Here is a 25,274-nt window from a genome sequence, read left to right on the forward strand (position 1 = left end):
TCTTTCCTAATGGCTGCCGCAGGAGGAGCTGCGAGTATTATTACTCAGGTGCAACAGGGCGGGCCGCCTGTTAGCACTCTTGGAGATGTTGGTGCCGATGAGACGATTGCCATGGACCTAAGGTGAGCGCTGCAAGTGGGTGTTTACCTATCAGTGTACTAATTCTCAGATAGGGGCACAAGGTTTTATCTCTCTAGGGACGAGCTGCTTACTTTGCCCGAGTTTGTGCTGCTATCCTTGTTCCCCAACGGATTATTCCCTGAGGGCCAAATGGGCGGCTTTGCAGACGGCGATGCAGTGCAAGTCGACGTAAGCTAATGTCCTCCCTACTATTGCAAACAGTGGCTTACGAAACTAGTACGACCCAGCTTCACTTCAGTACATGCTTGACTTCTTTAGGGACGTAGCACAATCTATCCCCACAGATGGATCACCAAATGCGTCTCAGGATGAGGATACGCCTTCTCTCGGCACCTCGCGTGACGACTCTAAGCGAGCCGGTATCATTGTGTTGCGTGAGGACCTCGACTTTTATGCTATCCCTCCACGAGCGGATATTGGCCCGCTTGATATGATTGCCGTGAAACGGGCAGCTGCAGAGGCTTTGCAGCAGCAGAACGGCATCTTTTCGGGTCTCAAGCGAAGCGATGAGCCGGGTACTACTGAGGCCCACTTGATCGAGATGCTGACGGCAGGGTAAGTTCACTATCTGTGTTGTGAGAAGCTGGCAATGTATGCTTACTTGTACTAGTGGTTTCAACCATGATGATCGATGGGGTCACCGAGCTGGTGAGCCTAACAAGGCCGTCATCTGCAGTCTGGCTCTTGCCCGTCTACGCAGCGACATTCGGGGTAACGAGATGGGCACTAATGCTGTCGGTATGGCCCAGAAGCTTCTGCTCTTCTGGCGTAAGCCTGCTCGGCGATGCTGGTGGGAGGGTGTCGAGCTTGATAATGTTGCAGGTGTCGAGGGCAAGCTCAAGGTCTGGATCCGAAGAGTATGGACCCTCGAGATGAGTGTTATTGGCCTGCGCTAGACCATGATCTACCTCTCCCCTCTACCTAGAGATCAAAGACCGTATACCCGTCACCTATTTCTTTTGTCTATCACACTTTGTGTAGCTTTGTTTTCCTCCCGCATTCCCACCATGTTTTCTCTATTCCCCCTCCTATTAGGTCATCTTATTCCCCTGTTCCCCTTTTTTCTTTACTATTTCGTCTTCGAGATGAGTGTTGGTGGAGGTTGGTCCCATATAACTGGGCAGAGCAAAAGCACATACGCGGATGGAGGAGAAGGGTTTTGGTCCATTGAGATTCGCAAAGGGCGGGCGTCAAGGTGCATGGAATCTGGGGGTTCTTTGTAGACCTCCTATATTTTTTCTTCTTCTCATGTTTGATATACAGCACAGGATTAATCCAACTACGCCAAGACCATACTTTTGCCTGTGTGTCACGCTTCAGTGCATGTGTGAGCAGCGATTGCCTCCACGTAGACTTTCTGGTCCTCATGCTCACAGCAACTCTGATGCCAAATAAAGCTATACTTAAGGCCGAGCCGTTCTGGTTTGTTCAATTCCGGTTTTCAGTTTTCCTGTACTGGGAAGCCCAAACTTGATCAGCTTCTCAAAGCATGACGCTTCAGAGGAAGAGGTGTTTAAGCCGGGTGAGACTTTAGCAACGATTCGACAATGTAGCTGTAGTGAAAACGACTTCAAATCAAAATACTTGCCTCTTATTACCTTCAGCAGACTTTGAGTGTGTTGACTTGGTGATATATTCTCATTTCACCTTGAAATAATGTTTTTACAACGGCAAGACACTCACTCTATCGCAGATGTTTTCATCAACCTCTTAAAGAGGAACCGAAAGACTTGGGACTCATGTAACCATGAGGAATCTCACTCTTAGCTGCAACGGCACTTTCCTTACGGAACCTATAAATAAGAAGTTGCACTCGTCATTTCTGTTTCATCATCCGTAGCATGTAAGATCAAAATCACTACCGGTGAATTGTTCAAATTATTACAGACTTTTGTAGCGTTGACGCTACACCTATTGAAAGCCTAAAAACTCTATGAATTGCCAAATTGTTGTCATAGTAGTACATGAAGCGTAAGATACTTCTAGTATCAGTCGTCGAAGCCAAAAGAACCAGGAAAAGGAACTCAAGACAAGTTATAGTGGTCAAGGGGTTTCTCGAGCCCATTAAAGAGAAATCCATCTGTCTATGAACGCTTGGCAAGCTGTACCATGGGCCCATCTCTGATAGCAACAAAGATATCTCGCAGCTGGTACTGATCAACAGTACGGCGCCCTTCGATTGCATTGGGACTACCACCTCCAAGATTGCTGCTGAAGTCACGTCGGATCTCAAAGTGGTAAACAGTCTTAGCCAGAGCCAGACTCATCTCAAGATAAGCCAGGTTCTTCCCGACGCATCCTCGAGGGCCTGCGGAGAAAGGCATAAAAGCACTCTCAGCTAGAGAGACACTCTCGGGCGAAACACCACACTCACTCTTCTCGTCAACTATCCAGCGCTCGGGACGAAACTTGAATGGTTCGGGATAGATATCAGGATTGTGGTGCATGCAGTAGGACGCGGTACCGACTTTCATGCCCTCTGGGATATACTCCCCATCGACGAGAATACCACCTTCTTGAACCTCTCGTGAAAGATCAGCTGGGACAGGGGGACTCATACGTAGTGTCTCGTCGATGACAGCTCGGAGATATTGACAGGAGTAAAGAGCTGGGCCACCCTTGATGTCATCCACGGTAGAGAAGGCAGACTTGACCTCCTCCGCAAGCTTTTGTTGAACATGAGGGTATCGAGAAAGGTAAAAGAAAGCAGCAGCGAGACTTATAGCAGAGGTATCAGAGCCAGCAATAATGAGAGACTCACTCTCACCAAAAAGCTCATCTTTGCTATATCCCTTTCCAGTGTCAGGGTCGACGGCCTGGAAGAGATAATGGAAGAAGTCTTTTCGGCTCTCGCCTTTCTCCCACAAGCCCCGCATGTTGTTTTCGACTTGGACTCTCTCAGTGAAGCATTGCTCGACAAATGCCTGCCACTTGCTAAATGCTGGAGGAGCTGCTGCAGCAAGAAGAAAATCCAAACCTCGGGGCTTGAGCCATGCCCAAAGAGGAGCGAAGGGGGAGTAGGCAATCTGTTACCCAACATTAGTAAGAGATTCATATTGGGTTGTTTTGGATCTTACCGGGTGGATTGTCGACATAAAGTCAGTCATGAGTGTTGGGATGTGTCGCAACTCGCTGTCGTGCTCCTTCATGCCAAACGATTTACCAAAGCACAACTCTCCAAGGGTATCGAAGATGAGATGATCCGCCCAACGAGCCATGTTGAGAGAAGGAGACCATTTCTTCTCTCCAATCTCTTGGTCGAGTAGCTCAATCCATCGGTCGATGTTGGAATGGATGAAAGGTTCGCAGGAGCGCAGTGCTTTGTCAGAAAAGGCATGGTTCATAACTCGCCTCTTTCGAGCATGCATGGCTTTGTCGATAGTGTTCCATGTTGTCATGACATGGAAATTGCGTGGGTATGTCTTATAGTATTCGGCCTTTTTGACATTTGCCTTGTTGTTGAAGATGGTCTTGAGGCCTGTGGGAGTGTTGATCAAGACACTATTGGGAGTAATACGAAAGGTCGGGCCTATGAAGATATTTGTTAAAATGTGATGTTCTAATAACTTGTGTTATTCATCTAATGCTCACCGTATTTCTCTTGCAGTTGCCAGAACCATACATGTCGATCCTGTCTGAGAGTGTAGTAGTATGCAGGGACTGCTGAGATACATGCCCAAAAGGGGCCGGGATATTTGGCGAGGGGATGAAAGTATAATCTATAAACCACAACAGCGGCTACATAGCAAAAGGATAGAAAGACTATCCCCCAGACAATCTGTGAGGAGGAGAAAACGGTCACTGAATTTATGATAGCCATGATTTGTGCTTGAATGTTGGAACAACGAACGAGACGGAAGGGAGAGAGAGCACTTGCTAACAAAGAGGTGGTCAGGCTATTAAAGACATCGGTAGTTACGTCCCAAGATATGAAAACAACATGGATTAGATTCTATCGTAAAATGACCTGTAGCATTACGACCTGTAAGTATGTAGTATGGGTGCATATGATCGATATTGTGCGTGGCCTGGCCTGGCCTGTGGAGTGTGATGATAGGGACGTTTGGACTATGTGACTGGCTGCGCATGCACCCCTTGTCACTCAGGAATAACCCCTTTCGATCATTGCGACTATCGTGTCGTTCTGGCTGACTTGAGAGAGAATAATGGAGGGTGAGATTGAGGTTGGTGGTGCGGGCATGGTTGAAGTGTGGTCAAGTTGGGACGGGCTCTTCTACTATAGATATTTAACGTTGAACAGGTATATTTGACATGTTATTAACCCTCTTCCTTTGCAACTCTGTTGGTTCATGACTCGACCGTGACTAGGTCAAGCCTCCGAGTTCCCGGCCGTTGAACTTCGGTATATGATGGCGACTAAATTGCTTTTTTCTTCACGTTGCACATCCTGCTTATAAGTGAGGCGGACCACAAGCGACGTGGTTGTTGGTTGTTGCAACACCAACAAGCGATGTATGCACCGTTTTAAGCGCCTCGAAAGGGCATTGTGAGGGAGGAAAACATGTTAAGTTTTATGTAACTTGGGGTTACTTGTTGCCCAGTAAAGTCCAAGACCTGAAGTCATGATTGCGTTGGCGTCGGCAAAATGAGTTGGTGATGAGATAGGCCACGTGATCAAGTGAAGTAAAGTAACATCGGTGAACCATCAATATACCGTCAACAGGGGGTCTGATCACTCATGGTATGTTGTGTTGTCCAGCTCGATACGAGATAACTAGGTAGTTGTGCTTTTTCGAATGTGGATATTGTCTTATTGGAATCCATCAACATGAGATCAAGTCAGGCTGTAAAGTTTTATCCAAATTGCGGCCTGAAAACTTGTTGCTTATGTTGCAGTACAATTTCCCCGTCAATAGTCTGATGTTTATAGAGTAGCAACTGAAACCTCGTCGAATTCTCTAGGATCTGATACGAAGGTCTTATCATGCCAGTGTTGGGCAAATAGTGGGAAAGTGACCTGTCTCCCAGCCAGCTTAGGTAGTGTCATAGCACAGAGCTAAGGCACCTTTGCAATAGGGGCTGTTTTTTTTTTTTTTTTTTTTTTTGAGGCTTTCCATGGCGTCTGGACAAGTCATAAAAAGTAACCCCTGGTCTCAGTGAAGTGGCAACTCGGTGAAGCAAAGCGTCTCCTCAGAACGAACGGGATAACATATCAGGAATCAATACATTTACGTACTTGTAATGTACAATTGAGTATGCTGCGGGTTTGGGCGATGAAGAGGACATGGCGTTGTGACTCCGGTAGTACGTAGGAGTGGGAAAGACTTTGTTCCTGCATATTATAGACTGGGGCGTGACACTCAGACCTCACCCAGCGTGACAATGATGGTCGAAACGAGAATGGTTATATCCAGTCATGTTTCAGTCTAAAGGTCTGTGCCCATCTCGGCTGAGATCAAGTGACCCAACTTGGCTGTACCTTTTCCGATAGGCTAATTATACGTATCGATATCAGACCGTGAAATGTGAAATCAATGTTCCAATCTTGAAACTTGAAAGGTTCATTGTCTGCTCAAGGTGCTTGCTATCAGCGTTGAGAGCGAGGCCATTGCTCATGGCTACCTAGGTAATAGTTGTGGCTTGCTTTCATAGTGGCTTTAATAAACTACCTTAGCTTCGGCCGAATCAGCAATAGTTAGCGTTGTGAGGGGAGTATCTTATAAGAAATCAACACCATACTCTCCGTACTTCGTATTCAAACAAGAGAATAACGTCAACCTCAAATCTCAGCAGATCAGATCACACTTCTTCTGCCTTGAACCTTAAGATACAGTTGAACGAGCAACTGGCCTCAAGCCACGCATGAGCATAAAAAATATGTTCCCCGCCTTCCCCAGCCCTTGGGCGCGCCAAATGCCCTCTCCATCGTCGTCCCCTCACCGTTCACGATGGCCTCACTCCGCCTCATCGCTGTAATTGCACTGATCTCAACCTTCATCGTCTCTTTCGCTTCAGCCCAACTATGCAGCTACAAAACACTGCAGCCGAGGCGGTCTCACCCTGGTACCGCTCCCGGTTGGGAATTTTCCGTTGTTCACAATAAGTTCGTACAACCTCGAACCATCTTGTTCGATACCGCGGGTGCTCTCCTTGTTATGGATTCTGTCGGCGGTATAATTCACGTGCAGCTCGATGACAGTGATCCCGCAGGAGGAAGATGTGTCCGAATGAAAAAGAAGAAGACTTTGCTCAAGAAGGACGATGTACGTTTTCATCCACGGTCTCTTACACTATCGGTCACCAACTGACTGATCATTTTACAGCTAAATCACGGGCTCGCGCTTTCAAAGGATGGCCGTAGAATATATGCCTCCTCACCAAGGAGCGTCTTTTCATACTCTTACAATCCCGGAAGTGGCACGCTTGATAAAAACTCAGAGAAGGTGGTAGTCGACAACATGGCCAACGACGGTCATACATGGCGATCCCTTCTCATTTCACAGAAAAACCCTGATATGCTCATCGTTTCCCGAGGAAGCAGCCTAGCAAAAGACCCGCAATCCGAGGTGCTTTCGTCTGGCCACGCTCAGATCCGTGCCTTCAACATGTCAGCTTTGAATTATAGCTTGCCCGATATGAAGCCCTACGACTTCGCTAGTGAGGGCATCCTCCTCGGCTGGGGTCTGCGCAACGCTCTGGGCCTAGCAGAACACCCAGTTACTGGTGGAATATTCAGCACTGAGAACTCGTATGAAGTCCTCATTCGGGGTGGCAAAGATGTCAGCGTCGACAACCCGGGCGAGGAGATGAACTTCCATGGATACCTCAATGGTTCTACGGAGAGCAGAGGCGGCAACTATGGCTACCCTTTTTGCTATAGCATGTGGTCCGTACGCAACTTTCCTGGCAACAAGCGAGTGAAGATTGGCGAACAGTTTGGTGCTGATCGGCCGTCTGAGCTTTCTCGTCGAACCGATGAGGAATGCCAAAGGGATTACGTTGCTCCCGTCCTAGTGTACCAAGCCCAGTCTGCGGCTATAGGCCTTGGGTTCAACCAGGACGGCACACGAGCAGCTATTGCTTTCCATGGAAGCTGTAAGTTATCATCCCACTTTACCTTGAGCCCCTCCCCTGAGCCATTTGACTGACATACCTTTCCCAGGGAACCGTGCCGAAGCGGCGGGATATTCAGTAGGAGTTAACGACTTCAAAGATGGACAACCTGCGCTGCCCGCTATAAAAAGCAGAAATGCCACCCAACCCATCATTTTCAACACAAGGATGCATAGATGCAATGGGGAGTGTTTCCGCCCTGTCAGCCTGGCCTGGGACAAGAAAAATCGGCTGTTCTTCTCCTCTGATACAACTCATGAGGTTTTTGTGCTATATAATACACGGGAGGCTCACCAAGCAGATAAAAACAGCACCAAAGGGCCCTATGTTTGGGGAGGCAATGAAGACACTAACTGTTAAACGACAGGAATATTTCTCTGGGCGGTAATTTAGCTTGAGTTTAGGGCGCTTTTTACTGTGTTTATTTTGGCACTTCTCTTTGAAATCTGCAGTTTTCTAGCTCCTGACGATAATTCAGCCTTTACGTTGACGTCCCAAGTCGGAACAACAGCTTACCTATGAGTCGTGAGCCTAGCCGTTCCTATTTCCATAGCAATTGAATATTCAAGGTTCGATTACATAACATTTCTAAAGATTCTCAGTTCTATTACTGAGCTAGATGCTCTCATAATCCATCACAATATCTCACCAGCAAAGTAACCTGGTCCAAGCCTCGTGCTATACGCAAGCCCATACATAGCGCTCGTTATTCGGCTACATTCGCGCTCTTCACATTGCGTCCACATCAGGATCAAGAGGTCATAGCAAGATAATCACCCTTTTGTTTGCCTTGAACGCCTGGCTCTCCTATTTGTACTCATAGTTGCGTCGCGCTTCACTCCGCCTCCATCTATTCCTCAATCGTCTTGACGCACTCCCACTCGCCTCGAAGATTCTCCTTCCACAACGACACCTTGTTGTCCTGTCCGCTTACCGCCAGAACATTGCCGCTGAGTGACCAGCTAACTCGCCACACAGCCGCCTCAAAGTTGAGAACCTTGGACTCCCACTGGGTGGGGTTTGAGGGGTCGGATGTCCAGATGCGGACCGTCTTGTCCTGCGAAGCAGAAGCGATGTAGGACTTTTGAAGGACAGTAGGGGACCAGGCAACATCGCGAACCCAGTCGGTGTGTCCAGTTAGGGGCTCACGCTCTTGCTTGTATGTCTGAGAAGCAGCATCAAAAGCCCAGATCTTGAGGACGTTATCGCTGCCACCAGAAACGAATCGTCGGTTGCCGGTTGCGCCAGGACCAGGCGCGCTGCTGACGATGCTTCCAGGGGTAGTAGCGGGAGCCCAGGAGACAGAGTTGACGCCGAGACCGTGGGCGGGGAAGATGGTGTGGTCGATGCTGTTATCCTTGAACTCGAGAACGCTCACGTTGCCGTCGGAGGAGGCGCATGCTAGTAGACAGCCAGCCTCATGGGGAGACCACGAAACGACGTTGACCGAGGCCTTGTGTAGATTGAAATCGTAAATTCGCTGCCATGCGTTGTTCTGTCCGCCCTGCTCTTTCCAGATGAATACCTTGCCATCGTAACCAGCCGATGCGAGGATGTTACCGTACTTGGGATGCGCCCAAGCGACACACCAGACGGCACCCTCATGCCTGTAAGTCGACCCTGTCAGCTTCCCCTCCTTAGATAGTATGGGGATATATCAAGCCTACCCCTTGAGAGTCTCGACCAATCGCTGGGTTTCGCCCTCAATCTCAAAGATCTTGATCGTCTTGTCGCCAGAGCAGGTAGCTAGCTTGCGCCCGTAGTAATCGAGGACAGCATCATGCTGGGAGTAGCTGTCAGTATGCCTCGAAGTCGTAGGGATATATCGTGTCGAGCTTGGCTATGTGCTACATAGCTTCGGGTTCCATTGATCGGGAGTGGGAACGTACAATCATGTCCTCATGACCAGAGTTGGTGATAACTTGCGCCGACTAAAGGGGTGGGTTAGCTATAATAGAACAAGTTTGGGTTGGGTGTTGCTCGCTAAAGATGGGACAAGATGAGGTAGGTTCTCATGATTCATGTATAACTTACCATCTTGCTAGATTTCACACCAAAGTTACAGCGCAAAAGGAAACAAGAAAAAAGGATGAGATATAGAAAAGGTGGCTATCAGAGGACACGATACCGCCCATGGCCTGGAGCTATCTGAGGTGGCCCGCGCCAGACCGTGGCGGTGGTGACAGTTGGCCAAGCTAGAGATCACGTGAATATAGGCATGACCTCGACTTGTATAACCCCACTTGCCGCATTTGTATCCGAACGACGCAGTACGTACCGAGTTTAATGTTGCCTCGGCGCAGCTGAGGCTTCCCCGGAGTCGGAGTGGACGGGGGCGGGAGAGCGGGCACTGGCACTGGCACCTCAATCACGAGCCATCGGGACTCGGTCTTGAATTGGTAACCTTAACTTGGACTTGGCCTTGATTTCTGGGGAAAGCGGCTCTTGGATTATTCATCTTCATCCTCCTTCCTATATTCAGTTTTCAACAGCTTCAACGTCAGACATTCCTACTATATATATACCACTATATCCTACCTACCTTACTATATACGCGCCACTAGGCCCATCACGTAGGCCGAGGTATACTCAATACTCTATCAGCATCTTCATCAACCCACCCATATATCCAACATCTCACTCAATCATGGCGGACGCTTCGTGTAGTGGAGGAACACCCTTCAAGCGTCTTATCGACCATCAGGCCCGAGATGTCAGCCACCATCAAGACAGACTCATAGATCGCGCTGGCCCTCAAGGCCATTCTGTAAGCACTCACGTATTCATTCACCAGAGACTTATAAGCTGATCATTGTCAGTCTTTCAGATCTACGCCACAACAAATGCAAGGGGCAGATGGCTTTGGCGCGTTTATGGATGGCCCATCAACTCTTCCAGGTATTCCTCAGCATCATGCAGCAGGAAGATTAGCAGCCCATGCCGCTGTCCTTGAACAAGGACACTCGCCAGCCTTTCACGCTGCACAAGCGCCACAGTTTCGTCAGGGGCATCATTCTCCCTCCGTCGACGTCAGCAACTGGGCAGCAGACTTCAACCGCTTCGCAAATCAGTCACAGCAGCGTCAGCCTCTTCAGAATGGCTTCGCCCAGCCCGCACCTCAGATGCATCAACCAGCTCCCCAGATGAACTTCCAAGCCGCATTCGTTCCACCAAACGCGGCTTTCGCCCCTATATATGGCCAGGCCAACGGTGCTTTCATGAACGGCAATGCTGCGACGACTCAAGAGGCTGGGTTCGATGACGAAATGTCAAAGTGGATGGCTAACAACGCCGGTGGCGGGATGGAAGAGGTTGACGCCATGATGGACCAGATGGCTCGTGAGCTGGAACTCAATGACGCCGCGATAGCACAGGCTGAAGCTCAAGAAGCCTCGAAACAGGAGACAACCACTGAGCCGACATTGGAGGCTAACCCTACCAACCTCGCAACGCCAGATATTGCCAGCCTTTCTCTTGAGACAGAGGAGCCACTGGTTACAGAGCCTGTTGAGGCGACAAAGACAAAATCAGAAGTTGCAGATGCTGCAGAGCGTCTTCTTGAGTCAGTCGAGCATGAGGATGGCGAGAAGTGGAAGAATTCAGTCTTCTTGTCGTTGATGCGAGATTTCCGAGATGGAAAAAAAGACATCATCGACAATGAGATTCGGGAAACCCCGGACAACGAGGAAGCTGTTGCGAAAGACACTCAGTGACGCCTGCGAGAACTTGACGAAATCAGACGCACAACCTCAAGGCTATGTTTACAAAAGCATAATACTATCGAACGTTCTCCAGCGAATCTTAGTGGTCCACGTCAAGACGAATTGACCTCACGGTGGGAGATTGGATCATCGAACGACTCGCTGTGGGACGCAGTCTCGTTTCCTAGTTCTTGCGCCGAACATCTCAGTCGAACTACGTTCTAGGATAATAGAATCATAACTGATCAAGCCGGACCTTTAAGGTCCATTGGCGCAGAGGGGGGTCGCTTTGTACAGATACATAGTGGCTATTCATGCACATCATTGTGGAAAAGTCATCATCGGGTACGAATCTGCTTGAATCAACAGGTGTTGAATTGACCATAATCTCAAGTATAACTGAATCATATTTTCAGGCTGATAACAGCGGGTTTATGTACCATTGACAGTGAAAAAGACGCACGTAGCCAATGTAAAACAAATCACAAATCAAAGGACTTAAACGAATCAATAGGCATTTCTTTTCATAAGCGGTCAGTCGCTCCCATAACTCCAGATATTCCCTTCCTTTCATTTGTGGCCCAAAATGCACTCCGTTACATGACTCTCGTTCCTTCTCGCATGATGCAATCTTGAGTAATGACAGAAAATCAGTGTTGACACGACGGATTTATAAGAATCGTGTCATCCAGTAATGGCCCCCTTAGTCTTGTATGTATAACGCCGTGATATCGAAGAAGAGTGTGTCAAGGTATAAAATGGCAGGGCTCGTCATGTATAAATAAGTGAGCCCATGCCAATTAAGGGCAATATAAATGAGATCAACACTTTATAGTGACGTCCATGAACAACCACAATCGGTAAGTGACGGGTTTGTTCGTTTCAGCAACTGTCGCAGCGCTTTCTTGGTCTCAAGCTCTGAGCGCTTCGTGAAGGTAAGGTCCAGGTCATCGACATCCTCATCCTCTTGTTCAACAATGACTATCACAATATTCTTGCCATCTTTTGTGAGCGGCTTCGACGTATTCCCGTTACCAACGATCTCGTGTTGAGTGCAAGTCGCCACGGATTGCTCGCCCCATAGAAACCGGCGCTCGACCATCTTATAAACATGAGGGAACATGGGCACAGGTTGCTTCCAAGAGCTCCACTCGGCAGTGGGTGTGCTAGAATAAGTGCTGTATGTGGTAGTGGCACCTCCAGAAACAGTCGCTGAGGCAGGAGGGTGATAGGTCGAGGAATTTTCACCAGGGTAAATAAAGAACTCGATGACAGTGTCTGGCCATGTACATATCCAAGGCTTATCACCCTTCTTGGCGTTTGGGGGGGCCTTGTTCTTAAATCGATGGAAAGAGTTGTAGTCTTCGTATTCATCGTCGCCGTCCCAACCACGCTTGCTCAGAGCAGCACCGAACTTATTCTCGGAAACGATGACAGTCTTGTTGTACTTTGTCCTCATCCACCAAGCAGGACCGCGTGCAAGTTCCAACGTGTCGTTAACTAATACCATAGGTGTTGGCTGAGGAATGCTGGGAGGTTGAGCACCCCACGGAAATAGTATGTCCTTGTCAGGAATAGCTTTGAGGGTCATATTGTAGCAAGGTTTGGACTTGGATTTCGTGCCACTATCGATCTGAATCGACCACATGGGAACGACAATGTCACAAGACCAGGCCGATGACTGCTGCGAGTCGTTGAAACAGGCATTGCTATTCTGAGGGCTAGGGTCAATATTGGGAAGTGCAAAACGCCCTGTGGCCATTTGGGGCAAGTCAGTAGGTATGGCTGTGATAATCTCAGGATCATATGTTGTCGTGGTCGGTGGTTGGTAGGAATATTTGCTAGACAGAAGTTAGCATAGTAGTGAAGGTCAATGCTAAAGCTTACTCATTTGGATCGGGGGGATCATCTGTGTTATTGTTATGGTTTTTCGTGAGCATAGTGCCAATAACGGCACCCATGATGATACCCATAAGAATCAAGCCAACGAGCAGGAGGCAAATAGCCCAGTAAGGTACAATTCCCCAGAGCTTCTTCTTTGCCCGACGTTGCCATTTGTTGGCAGTAGGCTTCTCGGAAGTTTCGGCGGCGGCGGTGTTGATGTCGTGATGGCTGGCATCGGAGGCATGGCTTCTGACTGAAGGCCGGGTTCTCGGCAAAGCTAGGTCATCATCTGTTGATGAGAATTCAGGATCGCGAGTTGCCATGCCAATTCCACCAGCTCCTGGAATTTCCCTGGTGGGGGATGGGGGTTCCGACACGGGTGATACTGGCGATACAGGTGTTTGTGTTGCAGGTTTAGGCACATAAGCATTATCCGGGTATCTGGTGTAGGGCGGCAGTTCCTCCATATGGCCCAATGGGCCTACCAAATCGCCTGCCTCTTCTCCATCCGGTCCTAGTTGTCGCTGATAAGTTCCTCCGAAGCCATTGAATCCCACTGGAATAGACGGTGCGCGGCTCTCGCCGGATGTGGTGTTTTGTGTGTAAAGAGCATATGGATGAGTTGGAGCTTGAGTGCCTCCGTAAGAGCGATCCTCTGGTATGACTGCGTTGGCGGTGGTTGATGTAGTAGCCACACTCATTGTTCGCTGAGGATACATCTGATATGGATGAGAGGGGCCAGATGGGCCTGTGTATGGACTTTCGGCACGGATGACCGGAGAATCGGATGATAGGCTGTGATTGTTGCGTATATGAGATCGGTCAGCCGTTGATGTACCGTCGTTTCGAAGAGCAAGGGAATCATGATTTCGGTGAGGCTTGGAGATGCTAGAAGGTCGATTGCGGATAGCAGGTGCAATTTCGTCTGATCCAGAGACAAGGGGTGCTTGTGATGACTTTGTAGATGCCGACTGTTGGGAAAAGGATTCAGTCGATGATAATGACGATTCGGGTTGGGTATTGGAGTTTGAAGTCGGGTTTATGGAAGAGGAAGAAGTGGCATTATCGGAGGGTCGGAAGCCATCCGCTACCATCATCGCACTGAGGTCATAGTCATCGTCGGCACCACTACCAGTGGACAGCCTCAAGGAACGCGAGCGCCGAGTCGATGAGCGACGCGAGTTGCTAGAGTCCTTCCCGTTGCTGGGATCCATGGCGTGGTGAAGAGGGAGGCCAGGGCTTCAAGCCAAAGACGCCGACAAGGGCGTGCCCTACAAGTCGTTGAATTTCGAGAGGTTGAAGTCGAAGTCGAGAATCAAAGGGGCGATGAACGGTCGTGATTCGAAGGGGAGCGGTCGGCAAGCCAATGGCGAAGGGAGTCAATTTCGGGAGACAAAGTCAGATAAGGAGACAGTCTGTAGCGAGCGAATATTGAGTTCGAAGGGGAAAATTCGAGGACTCGAGTCAGGTTGATGGTCGGATGAGCGAGAGTGATTTGAGAGATTGAAACCGATTCGATTCGATTGATGGTGATGATGATGGTGATGATTTGTTAAGTCGTGGTTGGGATGGGATGGATAGATCGATGGGGATTGACAGAACTGCAAAAAAGCCAAGAAAGAGAAAGCGGGTTTCGAAGAGGAGCGAGGGAGTGACTGGGAGTGGCTACACAACAGAAACAGAAGGAGGGAGACTGGCCAGACCAACAGGAGACGAACAGGCGCCATACCAAGAGAGGATCCCGACTTTCCCAGCGGGCTTTGGTGGACCCAACGCCCCAACCTAAGCCAGTCAGAACTGGTCTGGAAAGGGGAAAGACCTCTAGGGAGTCTGGGCTAAGCTGAAGATGGTCTAGAACTGCCTGAGCTAGCAATTCAGCGTAGGTTTTTTGTTTGCCTTGGACCTGAGTTGAGTTGACTACCTGAAGAGTTCAGGGCCCGAGAAAGCTTATTAAAGGCCTAACTCGAGACACAAAGAAGAGGCATGCACGAGGAAGAGCACGGCTGTGCGACACTCTGCACATTCTTAATCCCATAAGCGTCCATGATTTTGCAGAAAATTAACTCTCTTATCTGCAATTGAACCCTCCGTGTTCCCCAATATGTGTCCCCTCTCCCCATCATCAGAGGCTAGAGAGGTTAAAAACCACAAATCCCCCCCCCCTGGGCAGCGGGTTGGCAGTGCAAGTGCCTGGGGCCAGGTTTGGGAACGGCGGACCTGGGCTAGGGGCGAGTGAGCGCCCTGGGATCATGCGATTGGTGGACCGAGGACCCCGTTTCGAGCAACAGCCAGTAAAGCAGCTTGGAGCGGTTTCAGCGAGCAGCATTGGGCTTGTCTTTGTGGATGGATCAACTAATGGAGAGGTTTCATTCCTGCGTCATTGGTCATCATAACTTGGCTGTTTGGCTACTCGCAAGACTCTATTTTTGAGGGTTTGTGTACGGATATGCATAGTTGGGTGTTGATATTGGTGTTTACGTGGTGGATCCTCGTATTTCCAGCAGTTACGGATAGTCAGTCATTAATCCATTCCCTCGACACATCATGATGCGGATAACTAAGGTATACCATATATGGATACAACTAGTCGTTGCCATCATCTTCATCATTGCAAGTCTCGGCAATGCTTCCATGTCTTTCAGTCATCCATCCATCCATTGTCATGGATACCTACTACTGTCACCATCGGGCTCTTCTCCCGCTTGGCAACCAAACCTGACTAGGGGTTATGCAGCACCGGTAGCTTACTCCGAGGCATAGGTTGGCCTTCCATTATCGGTTCCAGTTGGTTTTTCACGCCCCAAGATCCTTGTGCGAATGGTACCTTTTGTTTACAGTCGAGTTCAAACTGCCGTGATCAGTTCAGGGTCTATCTACTCCGTATATCATGAACAATTATAAAGATGGGCAATCTGATCATTGTTGGAAGAAAGATCAGGTGAACTAAGCCATGAACTGACTCCCGATCTCTGTTTCACTGCATGGCTTGTCAGCACTCAAGTTCAGGCGCTTCCTTACTTCCATCACATTCCTCACATCGCACTGCACGAAATGGGCGATCCCGGCCGAACCGGCAGCGATAGTCTCTCCTGATTCCCACGTCTCAGTCCGTCAGTGTCTGTCATTCCCGGTCTCCGCTGATCTCACCAAGATGATCTAAATATTTGCTCACCCAAGCGAAAACCCCATCTTCATAATAGATCCACATAATATCCAAGTTTTTCCCAACTTGTCTTCTAGAATTGTAGAATCGTCATTTGTCGGTTTGCAGAGAGTGAGGGCTTTGTCGATGTTAATTTCCCAGTTTGTTCTGAATAGCATCCAACCGTCGGCTAGTCGGCTCTCTCTCCCTGTATCCCTGATGGCTTGCACGTGGGCTATCCCTCATCTCACCCGTGTTGGAGCTTTGGCTGTCTCTCAGGTTCATGTAGTCTGCTGTACAGAGTAGTTGCTGTATGCTTCGGAAACGTGCAACACGACTCGGAGCATGCTCAACGGCGCACTTACTCTCAGAGGAGTGCCTCATCCAACCAGAGTCTTCATCTCGCGTCTCTCAAGATACAGACAAAGTTGGACGATTTCGATGTATGCGTTGTCACTGAGAAGATGGTGTCAGACAGATGGTTCTAATTGATCTTTGCCCAGGCAGGTGAGATCTATCTCTTATATCTGCCACACCGGTTGAAAATGAAGCGTTGAAAATGCTCGCCTTGTTTTTTCTAGCCCGTTCTCTTGCCATTTCTGGGGTACAGTAGTTTCTTAACTGCCGGTTAACAAATGAACCAACCATGATACTTAACCCAACTCTCGGGTTGCCTGGTGTCTTAACCACATGTTTAACATGAATGTCATTAGACAACGAGTTGAGCACTCGCATAGTCCACAGATCACACGATTGACAAGATGATCCTTCAGAGTAGTGATCTGTGTGAAATGGTGATTGTACCAGGTCGGCTAGATTGTCAGACCTTGTATACTGCATTATGCTACCAGAGTATCAAACACACAATCTCTGTTATCAGGCCATCGACTACATACATGTTACCCTACAATCAAATGTTCACATCTGGCAACCCATAAAGTCCTAGAATAGTTTATCAATGAAGCTCAGAGAGGCACTCACAGTATGCAACTCTCGACCCTTTATCCCTGGATCGTCAGCCTTATAATTCATGTTTCGTTTCGTTTCTGCACTTCCACATGCCTCTCGACTCCAAACAGCAACGCAACTCTACCCTTTCCAAAGGCGGTTATTTTTCAACCCCGTCACATTCTTGCTCACCTCGCAACTGCATAAAACCTCTTCCAATCCCATCATGTCACAGCACAACCCCCCTCTCTCACGCATAGCCAACCAGCCAACCCTGTTACGGCGGCAGCTTGCATGCTCCAGCAGCCAATCGTTGCGGCTCAACATCACCGCTTGAAAACGTACCGCGTAGAGCAGACCACCGCACTGCAGCCTCGTTTAACTTGTTTCGCTCCAGATAAGAGGCAGTGAGAAAAGAGGAAAAGGCAGCCACAGCGAAATGCATGCAGCTGCATGACGTCTAGGCGTCAGTTATCCACTGTCCTCGAGCGTTCGCATGGCTCCGCAGCCTGTTGTGTTTTGTTAAAGTGTCCTGATCTTTTATGATATTCGGTCGTGGATTATGATATGCTGTCGAACGGGTCTTGTGTCAGCCAAGTTTCAAGGAACTTGGACTCTCGGCCAATTCAGTTCCACGGGCTGTATCTGTTTGTGTCCCGTGGCCAACTGAGTTGATCAACCCGAGCTGTCAATCGCATGGTTCAACTTAATATCTCATCGTCGACTTGATACTGATTAGTCCAACTTGACAACTACTGGCGAACCACTACAACGTGCAGTGTGTTCGCTTCACATTAAACTACTCGCCCACGAGATTTGCATCTCTTACACCCTCATCTCTGTCCTAGATCATCTATCACCTTACCCCTCTCCAAAGCAGGGCGAACGTGGCGCACGATCGTCCAGCTTGCACAGCGTCCATGACCCCTTGGCTGCTCGCCCGAGAGCCTCAAGGAACGTCTGTTCCCTCCTGCCGTCAGCCAAAATACACTGGCGGCCCGTCACTTGCAGCGTACCGGTACCGTACCGTCCTGCACATCACCTGGAGAGTCGTATCGTGTAAGCCCGCTCGCACAGAAGACGCTGCACGACGGACGGTCTTAACACCCACTCACTTGCTGACTCCAAACTCCCCCTGTCGTTCTTTGCTTCTGCCGCTACCACAGCCTGTCCTGTTGTGCAATGTGCAACAACCATAGGAGACAATAGCCTCTTTTCTCGTCGCCCGCAGAATATGAGATGCCTTGACGAGGCAGCCGATCCTGACGATTGCTTTTGTGCAATGATCAATTCCAAGTACGTACAGTAGATGCTGTGTAGACCTCACCTAGTCTGTGTGTTTAGTTCCCGTCTATATCATGCTCCCATGTCCGTCTCTCGTTTGCCTCGTCCTTTCTTCTTTAGCTCTTCCTGTCGATCTCTTCTCTCTTGAACAAGGAACCCCTTCTTTCTACTGCCCATTCTACCACGCTTGGCAAGCATCACCTTGCCTTCAGCACAACACCAGCCTCAGCTCACTGCTTTGGTTCGTGAACTGCACTCCATCTACAAATCCTGGCTTCACAAACTCATCGCCACCCGCCTCATTCTCCAAGTAATTACCATCTACAGTAATCTACCATGTCACGTTCATCATCAGTCTACTCAGATGACAGCCGCTCATCGGCATGGACAACTACTTATACCCGGATACCCAAGAAACAGCCCAAGGCTCTCCGCTTCCTCTCATGGGTAGCTGGAGCACCACCTGGAGCTACAGCTGTCAAGAAGAGAACAAGAGACTACCGTGATGACCGTTCGGTCAGTTCCAGTGGCTCGACGTTCTCTAACTGGGATCAATCCGATACACAACTCTACTGGGTTGTTCACCCCAACAGCTACTACTACAGTGGTAGCAGCAGGGGGAGCACCAGCAGTGGACATAGTAAGCGAAGTGGACGGAGCCATAAGAGCGGAGGTGGCTCCCGTAAGCACTTTGACGGAGCCGTTCCCCGGCCGATGGTTCAGCCGATGAACATGAACGGCGGCCCCCCACCACATCCACCTCCGCCTCCGATGGCCCCACCTATGGACGGAGGCTACGACGGAGGCCCCGGCTATGATGCCGGCTACGGCGATGGCATCTATGATGAAGGTTATGATCCCAATTTCGGCGGTCCTCCTCCTCCTGCCCCGATGATGGGTGGATATCCTGGCCCTCCTCCTCCTCCCATGCATCCACCACCTCCTATGCATCCCCATATGCCCGGTGGAATGCCCGGCGGAGCTCCTTTTATCGACTTGACTGGCCAGAACCACCCAGGAGGTAGAGGAGGTCCCTCTTCAGAATCAGATGGCTGGAGCTCTGATGAAGATTAATGTTGGTCTCGAGACTGGGCTGAGGAGCAGAACCTATTGAGTAGTGTTGTGCTTTCTGTTCACGTTGATGATTGTGTTCGGATATGTATTGCTAGCAAACTTGGGATGGCGAACATGGCGTTATGGGAATCAGTTATGAGACAACTGAAGGGTTATGAATGAAGTCATGATTGCTTACACGCATCAATTTAACGATGTCGCTTGCTGTTCTTTGCCTCTTCTTGGTATAGCCATTAGCGTATTAACCATTTGCAGTTTAAGATGCAGGTTTGGTGGTGCGATTATACATGTATATAGTTTGATGATAAGAGTAGCTTTTATATTTTTTATGTTCCAATGTTATACTTGAGTGAAAACGGTATTACAATCATTACTTCGAACTCCTTGAACTATGTCACAAATGGCTGCCTCTATTGAGTGCCATATAGTTCTAAGAATTTAGTCAGGAGCTGTATAACAAGGAACAAAATCAGAATTGATAATATCCAGGTTGAAACGTGAAGGTCTAGACCTTTCGATGATTGAAAGCTACCGGGTAACTGAAGGACAAAATGACGTACGGATTGAGTCTCGACCGTTCACATGCCTCTAACGGCTCAAGAAGTGTCGTGTGCTCCCTCCCATACACAAACTACCAAGTAGGTATGATGCGTAATATCTGCGGTAGCAAGAAGGGGAAAAAGCCTTAGTGTTTGCCCATTTCATTTTTCTTGGTCCCCCACCCGCCTTCGGCTTTGAGCGATGCACCAAAGTCTGCAATGCATCAAATGTTTCTAAACCCCCTGTCGACAAGACCCTTTGACCTTACGCATCAACCAATGATATTCATCAGCCGGTGTGGTTGAAACACAGCCTCCCGGTGGAACAGATACGGTCTAGCGGCCGATTGGATCTCGACGCCGCCGTGACTCTTCCCGGGTGATGCTCCGCCGGAAGGCTTGGGCTAAGAGTGCGGTGTAAGTCAACAAAATAGATAGATAGACAGATAGACAAAGAGGGAGAAAAGGTCTAGATTGAATATGACGACAGTGGTCTTGAGGCACGAAAGAAACACCTTGATTAGCTATCCCTGCTTTGACCGTATGTATAATGCGTTAGAAAATGCAGTCATCCTGTAAGTGTCGTACTGTACTCCGTATATGCAGCCTGAACCAATCCAATGTCTTGATTCGTTTTGCTTACAGAAAAGAGGCAGCCGAGCACAGGAGGGTCAGCGGGCCATTCTCCAGTTGCCTTACCAAAGATCTTTGAGGTCAACAAAGAGTTAGGTATTGATGATTGGCTAACCGTTGGAAGGATGTATAAGGCTTAGATTTGGCAACGATAGCATAACATGCTTAGACTTTAGGATAAAGAAATTCACGACATTGAATTATTGAATTATCTATTATTCTTCCGCTGGCAAAGACTGAGTGATACTGTTTCCCCTGTGTCAAAGAGTCTTCAGAAACTCCATCATTGACCCATGGAGCAAAAAACGGATCTGCTGCCTAACGATGACGCTGTGATGCCTGGCTTTTGCGCGCGACAATCATTATCTTGTCTAATAGGAAACGCCAATCTCTACCCCACACGCAAAACCACTTTTCCACTTGTGCCACGGCGTGGAGTATCGATCCTAGTTGGTTTAAAGTACGCGGGCTGTGACTCAAGTGGCTCAGTTCGTGAGCTGTAAGGCTGATGGCGCCCTTTCGCATATGATGAGGGTGTGGATGCCTCCTCTTTCTACCTACCTAGTCCGCATCAGTATCACGTTTCGTGCGTGCAAACTTGACGCTTATAAAACCTTTCGTCGCCTCTCTCACTTCAACTTTTCCTCTCACACAACTCACCTCCATCCTCTCTAGCTATATTCATCACAGGTCTCAACTATCCTTCCCTACAAGGAGAGACCACCCTCAGCAACAAGTCTGGTGTGAGCGAGGAAGCCCTTTGATTAGGTATTCCTGGCATCCTTACTCCAGGTCCGGAGATTTCTTGCTCTCTGTGGGCTTGTCATACACTCTTGACATACAACATTCATCGACGCACGTTAGCATGATAGGACCATTTGCGTTCCTGCAGACCATCTCCCACGCCCAAAGTATGGAGACCCTCAACACAACTGGCGAGGCCACTGGTCTCCCAAGTGCGCCTCCTTCCCAGTTTGCCATCTTGGACTTTCTATTCCCTGGCTTTTCCACCTTTTCAAGTATCGTCCATGCTTATCTCGGTATCGACCTCAACCTCTACATCCCCCTCCTCCTGGTTATCTCCGGTATCATGTTTGCCTGGAACTATATCACTGAGTATTCATGGAGCATCATCGGTCAGCATCTCATGTCTGCCGTACGCATTCGCACCGACGATGAGATCTACAACATAGTGATGGCCTGGGTGGCAAACCAACGATTTGCCCAAGGTTCTCGACGTTTCATGGTCAACACAAACATCAACTCTAGGAGTTGGTTCTTGTTTCGATGGGATGACGAAGACAACGAAGAGGAAGAATCTGGCTCAACTAAGAAGCCTCTTCAGTATACCCCTTCGGTCGGTTCTCACTTCTTCTGGTACAAGGGCCATATCCTTCTCTTCGAGCGCCATGAGAACCGTGAGCGCTCTGGGTTCCTGACCTCGAGCGAGCGAGAGGAACTGTCCATCTCTTGCTTCGGTCGCAACCCCCGTATCATTAAGGAGCTCCTTGTCGACGCTCGTGAACAGTATCTGAAAAAGGACGAGAAGAAGACCATCATTTACCGTGGTTCGCTTGGTCAAAATGGCGGCGATCCAACATGGCAACGATGCATGAGTCGAGCTAGTCGCCCCATTTCCACGGTTATCCTCAACGAAAAGGTCAAGCAAGACGTGATTGCGGACGTCACCGACTATCTTGACCCCAACACCCGCCGCTGGTACTCCAACCGCGGTATCCCTTACCGCCGTGGGTACCTTCTTTACGGCCCCCCTGGAACCGGAAAGAGTTCGCTTAGTCTGGCCTTGGCTGGTTTCTTTCGCATGCGAATCTACATGGTCAGCTTGAGCTCTACCATGGCTAGTGAAGAGAACCTCGCAACGCTTTTTGCCGAGCTCCCTCGCCGTTGTGTGGTACTTCTGGAGGATATTGACACTGCTGGTCTCACTCATACTCGTGAGGATACAAAGGGTGAAAACACAGCAGAAGCTGTTGTGCCTGTCACCACCGCACCCACCAAGCCTGGTCTCCCCCCTACTACAGCACCTGCGCTCCCGGGTCGACTTTCACTATCGGGACTCCTCAATATCCTTGATGGTGTTGCCTCTCAAGAAGGACGCGTCCTTATCATGACTACCAACCATCTTGAGAAGCTTGACAAGGCTCTTATCCGTCCCGGCCGTGTCGATATGATTGTTGAATTCGGTCGTGCCGACGTTGATATGAGTGCCTCCATCTTCCGTGCCATCTACGCCCCTTATGAGGGAGAGGGTGCGTCTGGAAAGGACGTGGAAATCCTGGAACCCGAGGAGGCTCAGAGGCAGGCTGCGTTGGCTGAAAAGACCCGCCAGGAGACCATGGAGCGAGTTAATGCTCTTGCCGATAAGTTCGCTGCCAAGATGCCCGAGCTCGAATTCAGCCCTGCCGAAATCCAAGGATTGCTTCTCAAGCACAAGCGTAACCCCGAGGCCGCCATCGACGCTGTGGATGAGTGGGTGGTTGAAACTCGCAAGGAGAAGAAGCAAAAGGAAATCGAGGATGCGGAGAAGCGACGCAAGGAGGAGCAGGAGGCTCGTAAGGCGGAAGCCAAGAAGAAGCGCAAGGAGGAACGAGCAAAGGCGAAGAAGGCCAAGGCTAAAGCCAAGCGAAAGAGTAACGGCGAGAGCTCTGGTTCCGACTCTTCTGATTCTGATACCGAATCCGAGACTGAAAACCGCACCAACGAGAAGAAGGATGAAAAGAAGGACGACAAGGACACGGAGAAATCTGAAGACAAGCCTATGGAGGTTGAGGAAAAGAAGAAACTGGAGGTTCCAGACGAGGATGTAAGCAAGTCCAAGGGAACTTCTGATTCTGGATATGACACCCCCAACACTGCTTCGTAATCATTTGCATGCGTGGAAGAGTCTGATAGAGAACGCATACAGCGGCGTTGGATGGAAGTTTTCTGCATTTATCAACTTTAAAGATTGAGCATCTCCAATAGCGTCAGCGTCACTTTGAAAATACACTTAATAGTCATACTTCAGTTTGTCAAGTCTTTGCTTTTCACAGTGGCTCATATATCACAAAAGTTAGCATAATGATAGTCCAACTTGTGAGCTGTGCAACTTTCATCGAATCTGAGTTAACGATTGTTTGCGGAGAGTTCCGTGTACTTCTACCTAACCCCCATATGAAGGAAACATTAGCTGAGCGAACACGAGAGCGACAGGCATTCTCACCCCCGGCAAAAGATGCATGAGATTCGAGATCGATGCCGTTGTACCAATACGTCATGCCAGGGGCAGGATCTGGGGTCGGTTAGATCCTTACGGGGTTGCTTGGACCAAGAGATAAGCAGTAGTGTGCGCAGTAATCAAGAAGAGGGAGAAGATGAAGGCTGTCTGAGTTCTAGGACCAAAAGTAATCGAACAATACGAACCATGTTAAACGGTCGAATTCGCAAAAGGATCCGAGGGTCTCAAGATGCCACTAACAACGTGCCGTTGCGATGGAGGTCCCTGCGATGATGCGCAAAGGGGATGCGATGCGGCTTACAAGGCTGGGAGGCTAGGTAGCTTTGAGTATGATCGACCCGAATAAGAGAGCGCAACCGAAGACGATTGCACGATCAGTCTTATCTTTCTTCAGCTTCTCATGGATTCCTTCGAAACATCATAATGCGTATGTTGACAATCCTTCCGTGAGGCGTAAGAGGGCGATAGTTTGCCATCCCCACGGCCCGTGTAAAAAGGTACGTAGCTAGATGGATGGATACCATCCATGTTCCACGACGACCGACCCCATCCGAAAATCTTGAGCGATAATCAATCAGGCGATGGTAGTGCCTGAGATGCAGGAATCTGCACGTTGATTATCTTAGGCCGAATAGCGGCGGACTTGGAGACAAAAGTGTGTCAAAGTCTTGGAGGCTAGCTATATCAGACTTAGAACAGCGGTTTTGACCCACGCCGAAGAACGGAGTGCGGCGGATCCTTATGCTGAGCGATTGATAATGAAGTACGAGTTGACGTCGTCACAAGCCAGGGATTGTATGATGAAGAAAGTTGCACATGAGGGACAAACCGGAACATAACGCTAAAGACGGGGCATGGCGTGGGACACAGTCGATAAATTTCTCATGTCCATAAGCGTAAGTACTCTCCGAAGACGCTGGAGATGTCAGCTAGGTGTTTGACCATGATACTGGTTGAGGTGAAGAGCCTCAAGGATATCGAAGAGTTGTCACCAGGCAGTACTAGAAACAAATGCGTAGTAGATAGAGCAGTCTGAGGCAAGCAGTCAAAATCACATCATGGCTGCCTCAGTTAGCATGTCGTGCGCGGAGAAGTAAAACTAGCCATGGCTGGGGTATACTTGTAAGAAGAAAACACTAATAAGCCCGTCCATACACGCAATGCAGAACGTGAACGGCAGATGGACCCGAAGAACTTGATCGATGAGAGAGTGGGACACATCCATCATCCATTGAGTGATTCCAGTCAAGTCAAGTCGTTGGAAGTCAGGCCCATGTAGCTATGCATGGTCCAATGATACGGATGATTTTAGTGCTGACACTATTGTCTCATAAGAATACGATGATGTGCAGGACATGATAGACACAGAGAGTCTTGATAGTGTTGTATTGTCTAAATGGATTGCATGGGTGAAGTTGAAGAATATCGAAGCTGGTGATGGGATGAAATGGAACCGTCCCAAAAAGGGTAAGCGCGGTGATGGGGGATTAGAAGCGATGATACGCTGTTGTCCCCTGCTAATTAGCGGGTAGTCCCTGGAAAAAGACGGGTTCTAGGCCACAGCCTCCCGTTTGTGTCTGGTGGAGTGGGAGCTAGAGGTTCGTAGCACGGCAAGA

The 25,274-nt window shown here is 49.1% G+C and overlaps 8 protein-coding genes across 8 annotated transcripts; 5 read left to right on the forward strand and 3 right to left on the reverse strand.

Moving 5' to 3' along the window:
- Positions 1-9: 9 nt before the first annotated feature.
- Positions 10-1,037, forward strand: J7337_003845 (uncharacterized protein; the record flags this gene model as incomplete). The annotated part of the gene is made up of 4 exons (XM_044821554.1): positions 10-122; positions 198-309; positions 380-696; positions 752-1,037. 4 exons carry the CDS (start codon positions 10-12, stop codon positions 1,035-1,037), a joined length of 828 nt encoding a protein of 275 aa, XP_044682887.1.
- A 1,188-nt stretch (positions 1,038-2,225) lies between these two features.
- J7337_003846 (uncharacterized protein) lies at positions 2,226-3,961 on the reverse strand (the record flags this gene model as incomplete). Its single annotated transcript, XM_044821555.1, has 3 exons — positions 2,226-3,167; positions 3,219-3,670; positions 3,733-3,961. 3 exons carry the CDS (start codon positions 3,959-3,961, stop codon positions 2,226-2,228), a joined length of 1,623 nt encoding a protein of 540 aa, XP_044682888.1.
- A 2,089-nt stretch (positions 3,962-6,050) lies between these two features.
- On the forward strand, positions 6,051-7,250 carry J7337_003847 (uncharacterized protein; the record flags this gene model as incomplete). The annotated part of the gene is made up of 2 exons (XM_044821556.1): positions 6,051-6,365; positions 6,426-7,250. 2 exons carry the CDS (start codon positions 6,051-6,053, stop codon positions 7,248-7,250), a joined length of 1,140 nt encoding a protein of 379 aa, XP_044682889.1.
- An 815-nt stretch (positions 7,251-8,065) lies between these two features.
- Positions 8,066-9,252, reverse strand: SEC13 (GTPase-activating protein S13; the record flags this gene model as incomplete). Its single annotated transcript, XM_044821557.1, has 4 exons — positions 8,066-8,822; positions 8,883-8,998; positions 9,105-9,146; positions 9,250-9,252. 4 exons carry the CDS (start codon positions 9,250-9,252, stop codon positions 8,066-8,068), a joined length of 918 nt encoding a protein of 305 aa, XP_044682890.1.
- Positions 9,253-9,862: 610 nt separating this feature from the next.
- Positions 9,863-10,928, forward strand: J7337_003849 (uncharacterized protein; the record flags this gene model as incomplete). Its single annotated transcript, XM_044821558.1, has 2 exons — positions 9,863-9,982; positions 10,035-10,928. The coding sequence occupies 2 exons, from the start codon at positions 9,863-9,865 to the stop codon at positions 10,926-10,928; spliced, it is 1,014 nt and encodes a 337-aa protein (XP_044682891.1).
- Positions 10,929-11,745: 817 nt separating this feature from the next.
- On the reverse strand, positions 11,746-14,014 carry J7337_003850 (uncharacterized protein; the record flags this gene model as incomplete). The annotated part of the gene is made up of 2 exons (XM_044821559.1): positions 11,746-12,757; positions 12,804-14,014. 2 exons carry the CDS (start codon positions 14,012-14,014, stop codon positions 11,746-11,748), a joined length of 2,223 nt encoding a protein of 740 aa, XP_044682892.1.
- Positions 14,015-18,510: 4,496 nt separating this feature from the next.
- Positions 18,511-19,248, forward strand: J7337_003851 (uncharacterized protein; the record flags this gene model as incomplete). The annotated part of the gene is made up of 1 exon (XM_044821560.1): positions 18,511-19,248. The coding sequence occupies one exon, from the start codon at positions 18,511-18,513 to the stop codon at positions 19,246-19,248; it is 738 nt and encodes a 245-aa protein (XP_044682893.1).
- A 2,085-nt stretch (positions 19,249-21,333) lies between these two features.
- On the forward strand, positions 21,334-23,304 carry J7337_003852 (uncharacterized protein; the record flags this gene model as incomplete). The annotated part of the gene is made up of 1 exon (XM_044821561.1): positions 21,334-23,304. One exon carries the CDS (start codon positions 21,334-21,336, stop codon positions 23,302-23,304), a length of 1,971 nt encoding a protein of 656 aa, XP_044682894.1.
- Between the last annotated feature and the right edge of the window lie 1,970 nt (positions 23,305-25,274).

This window comes from Fusarium musae, chromosome 3, assembly GCF_019915245.1.
Source record: "Fusarium musae strain F31 chromosome 3, whole genome shotgun sequence".
NCBI lineage: Eukaryota > Fungi > Ascomycota > Sordariomycetes > Hypocreales > Nectriaceae > Fusarium > Fusarium musae.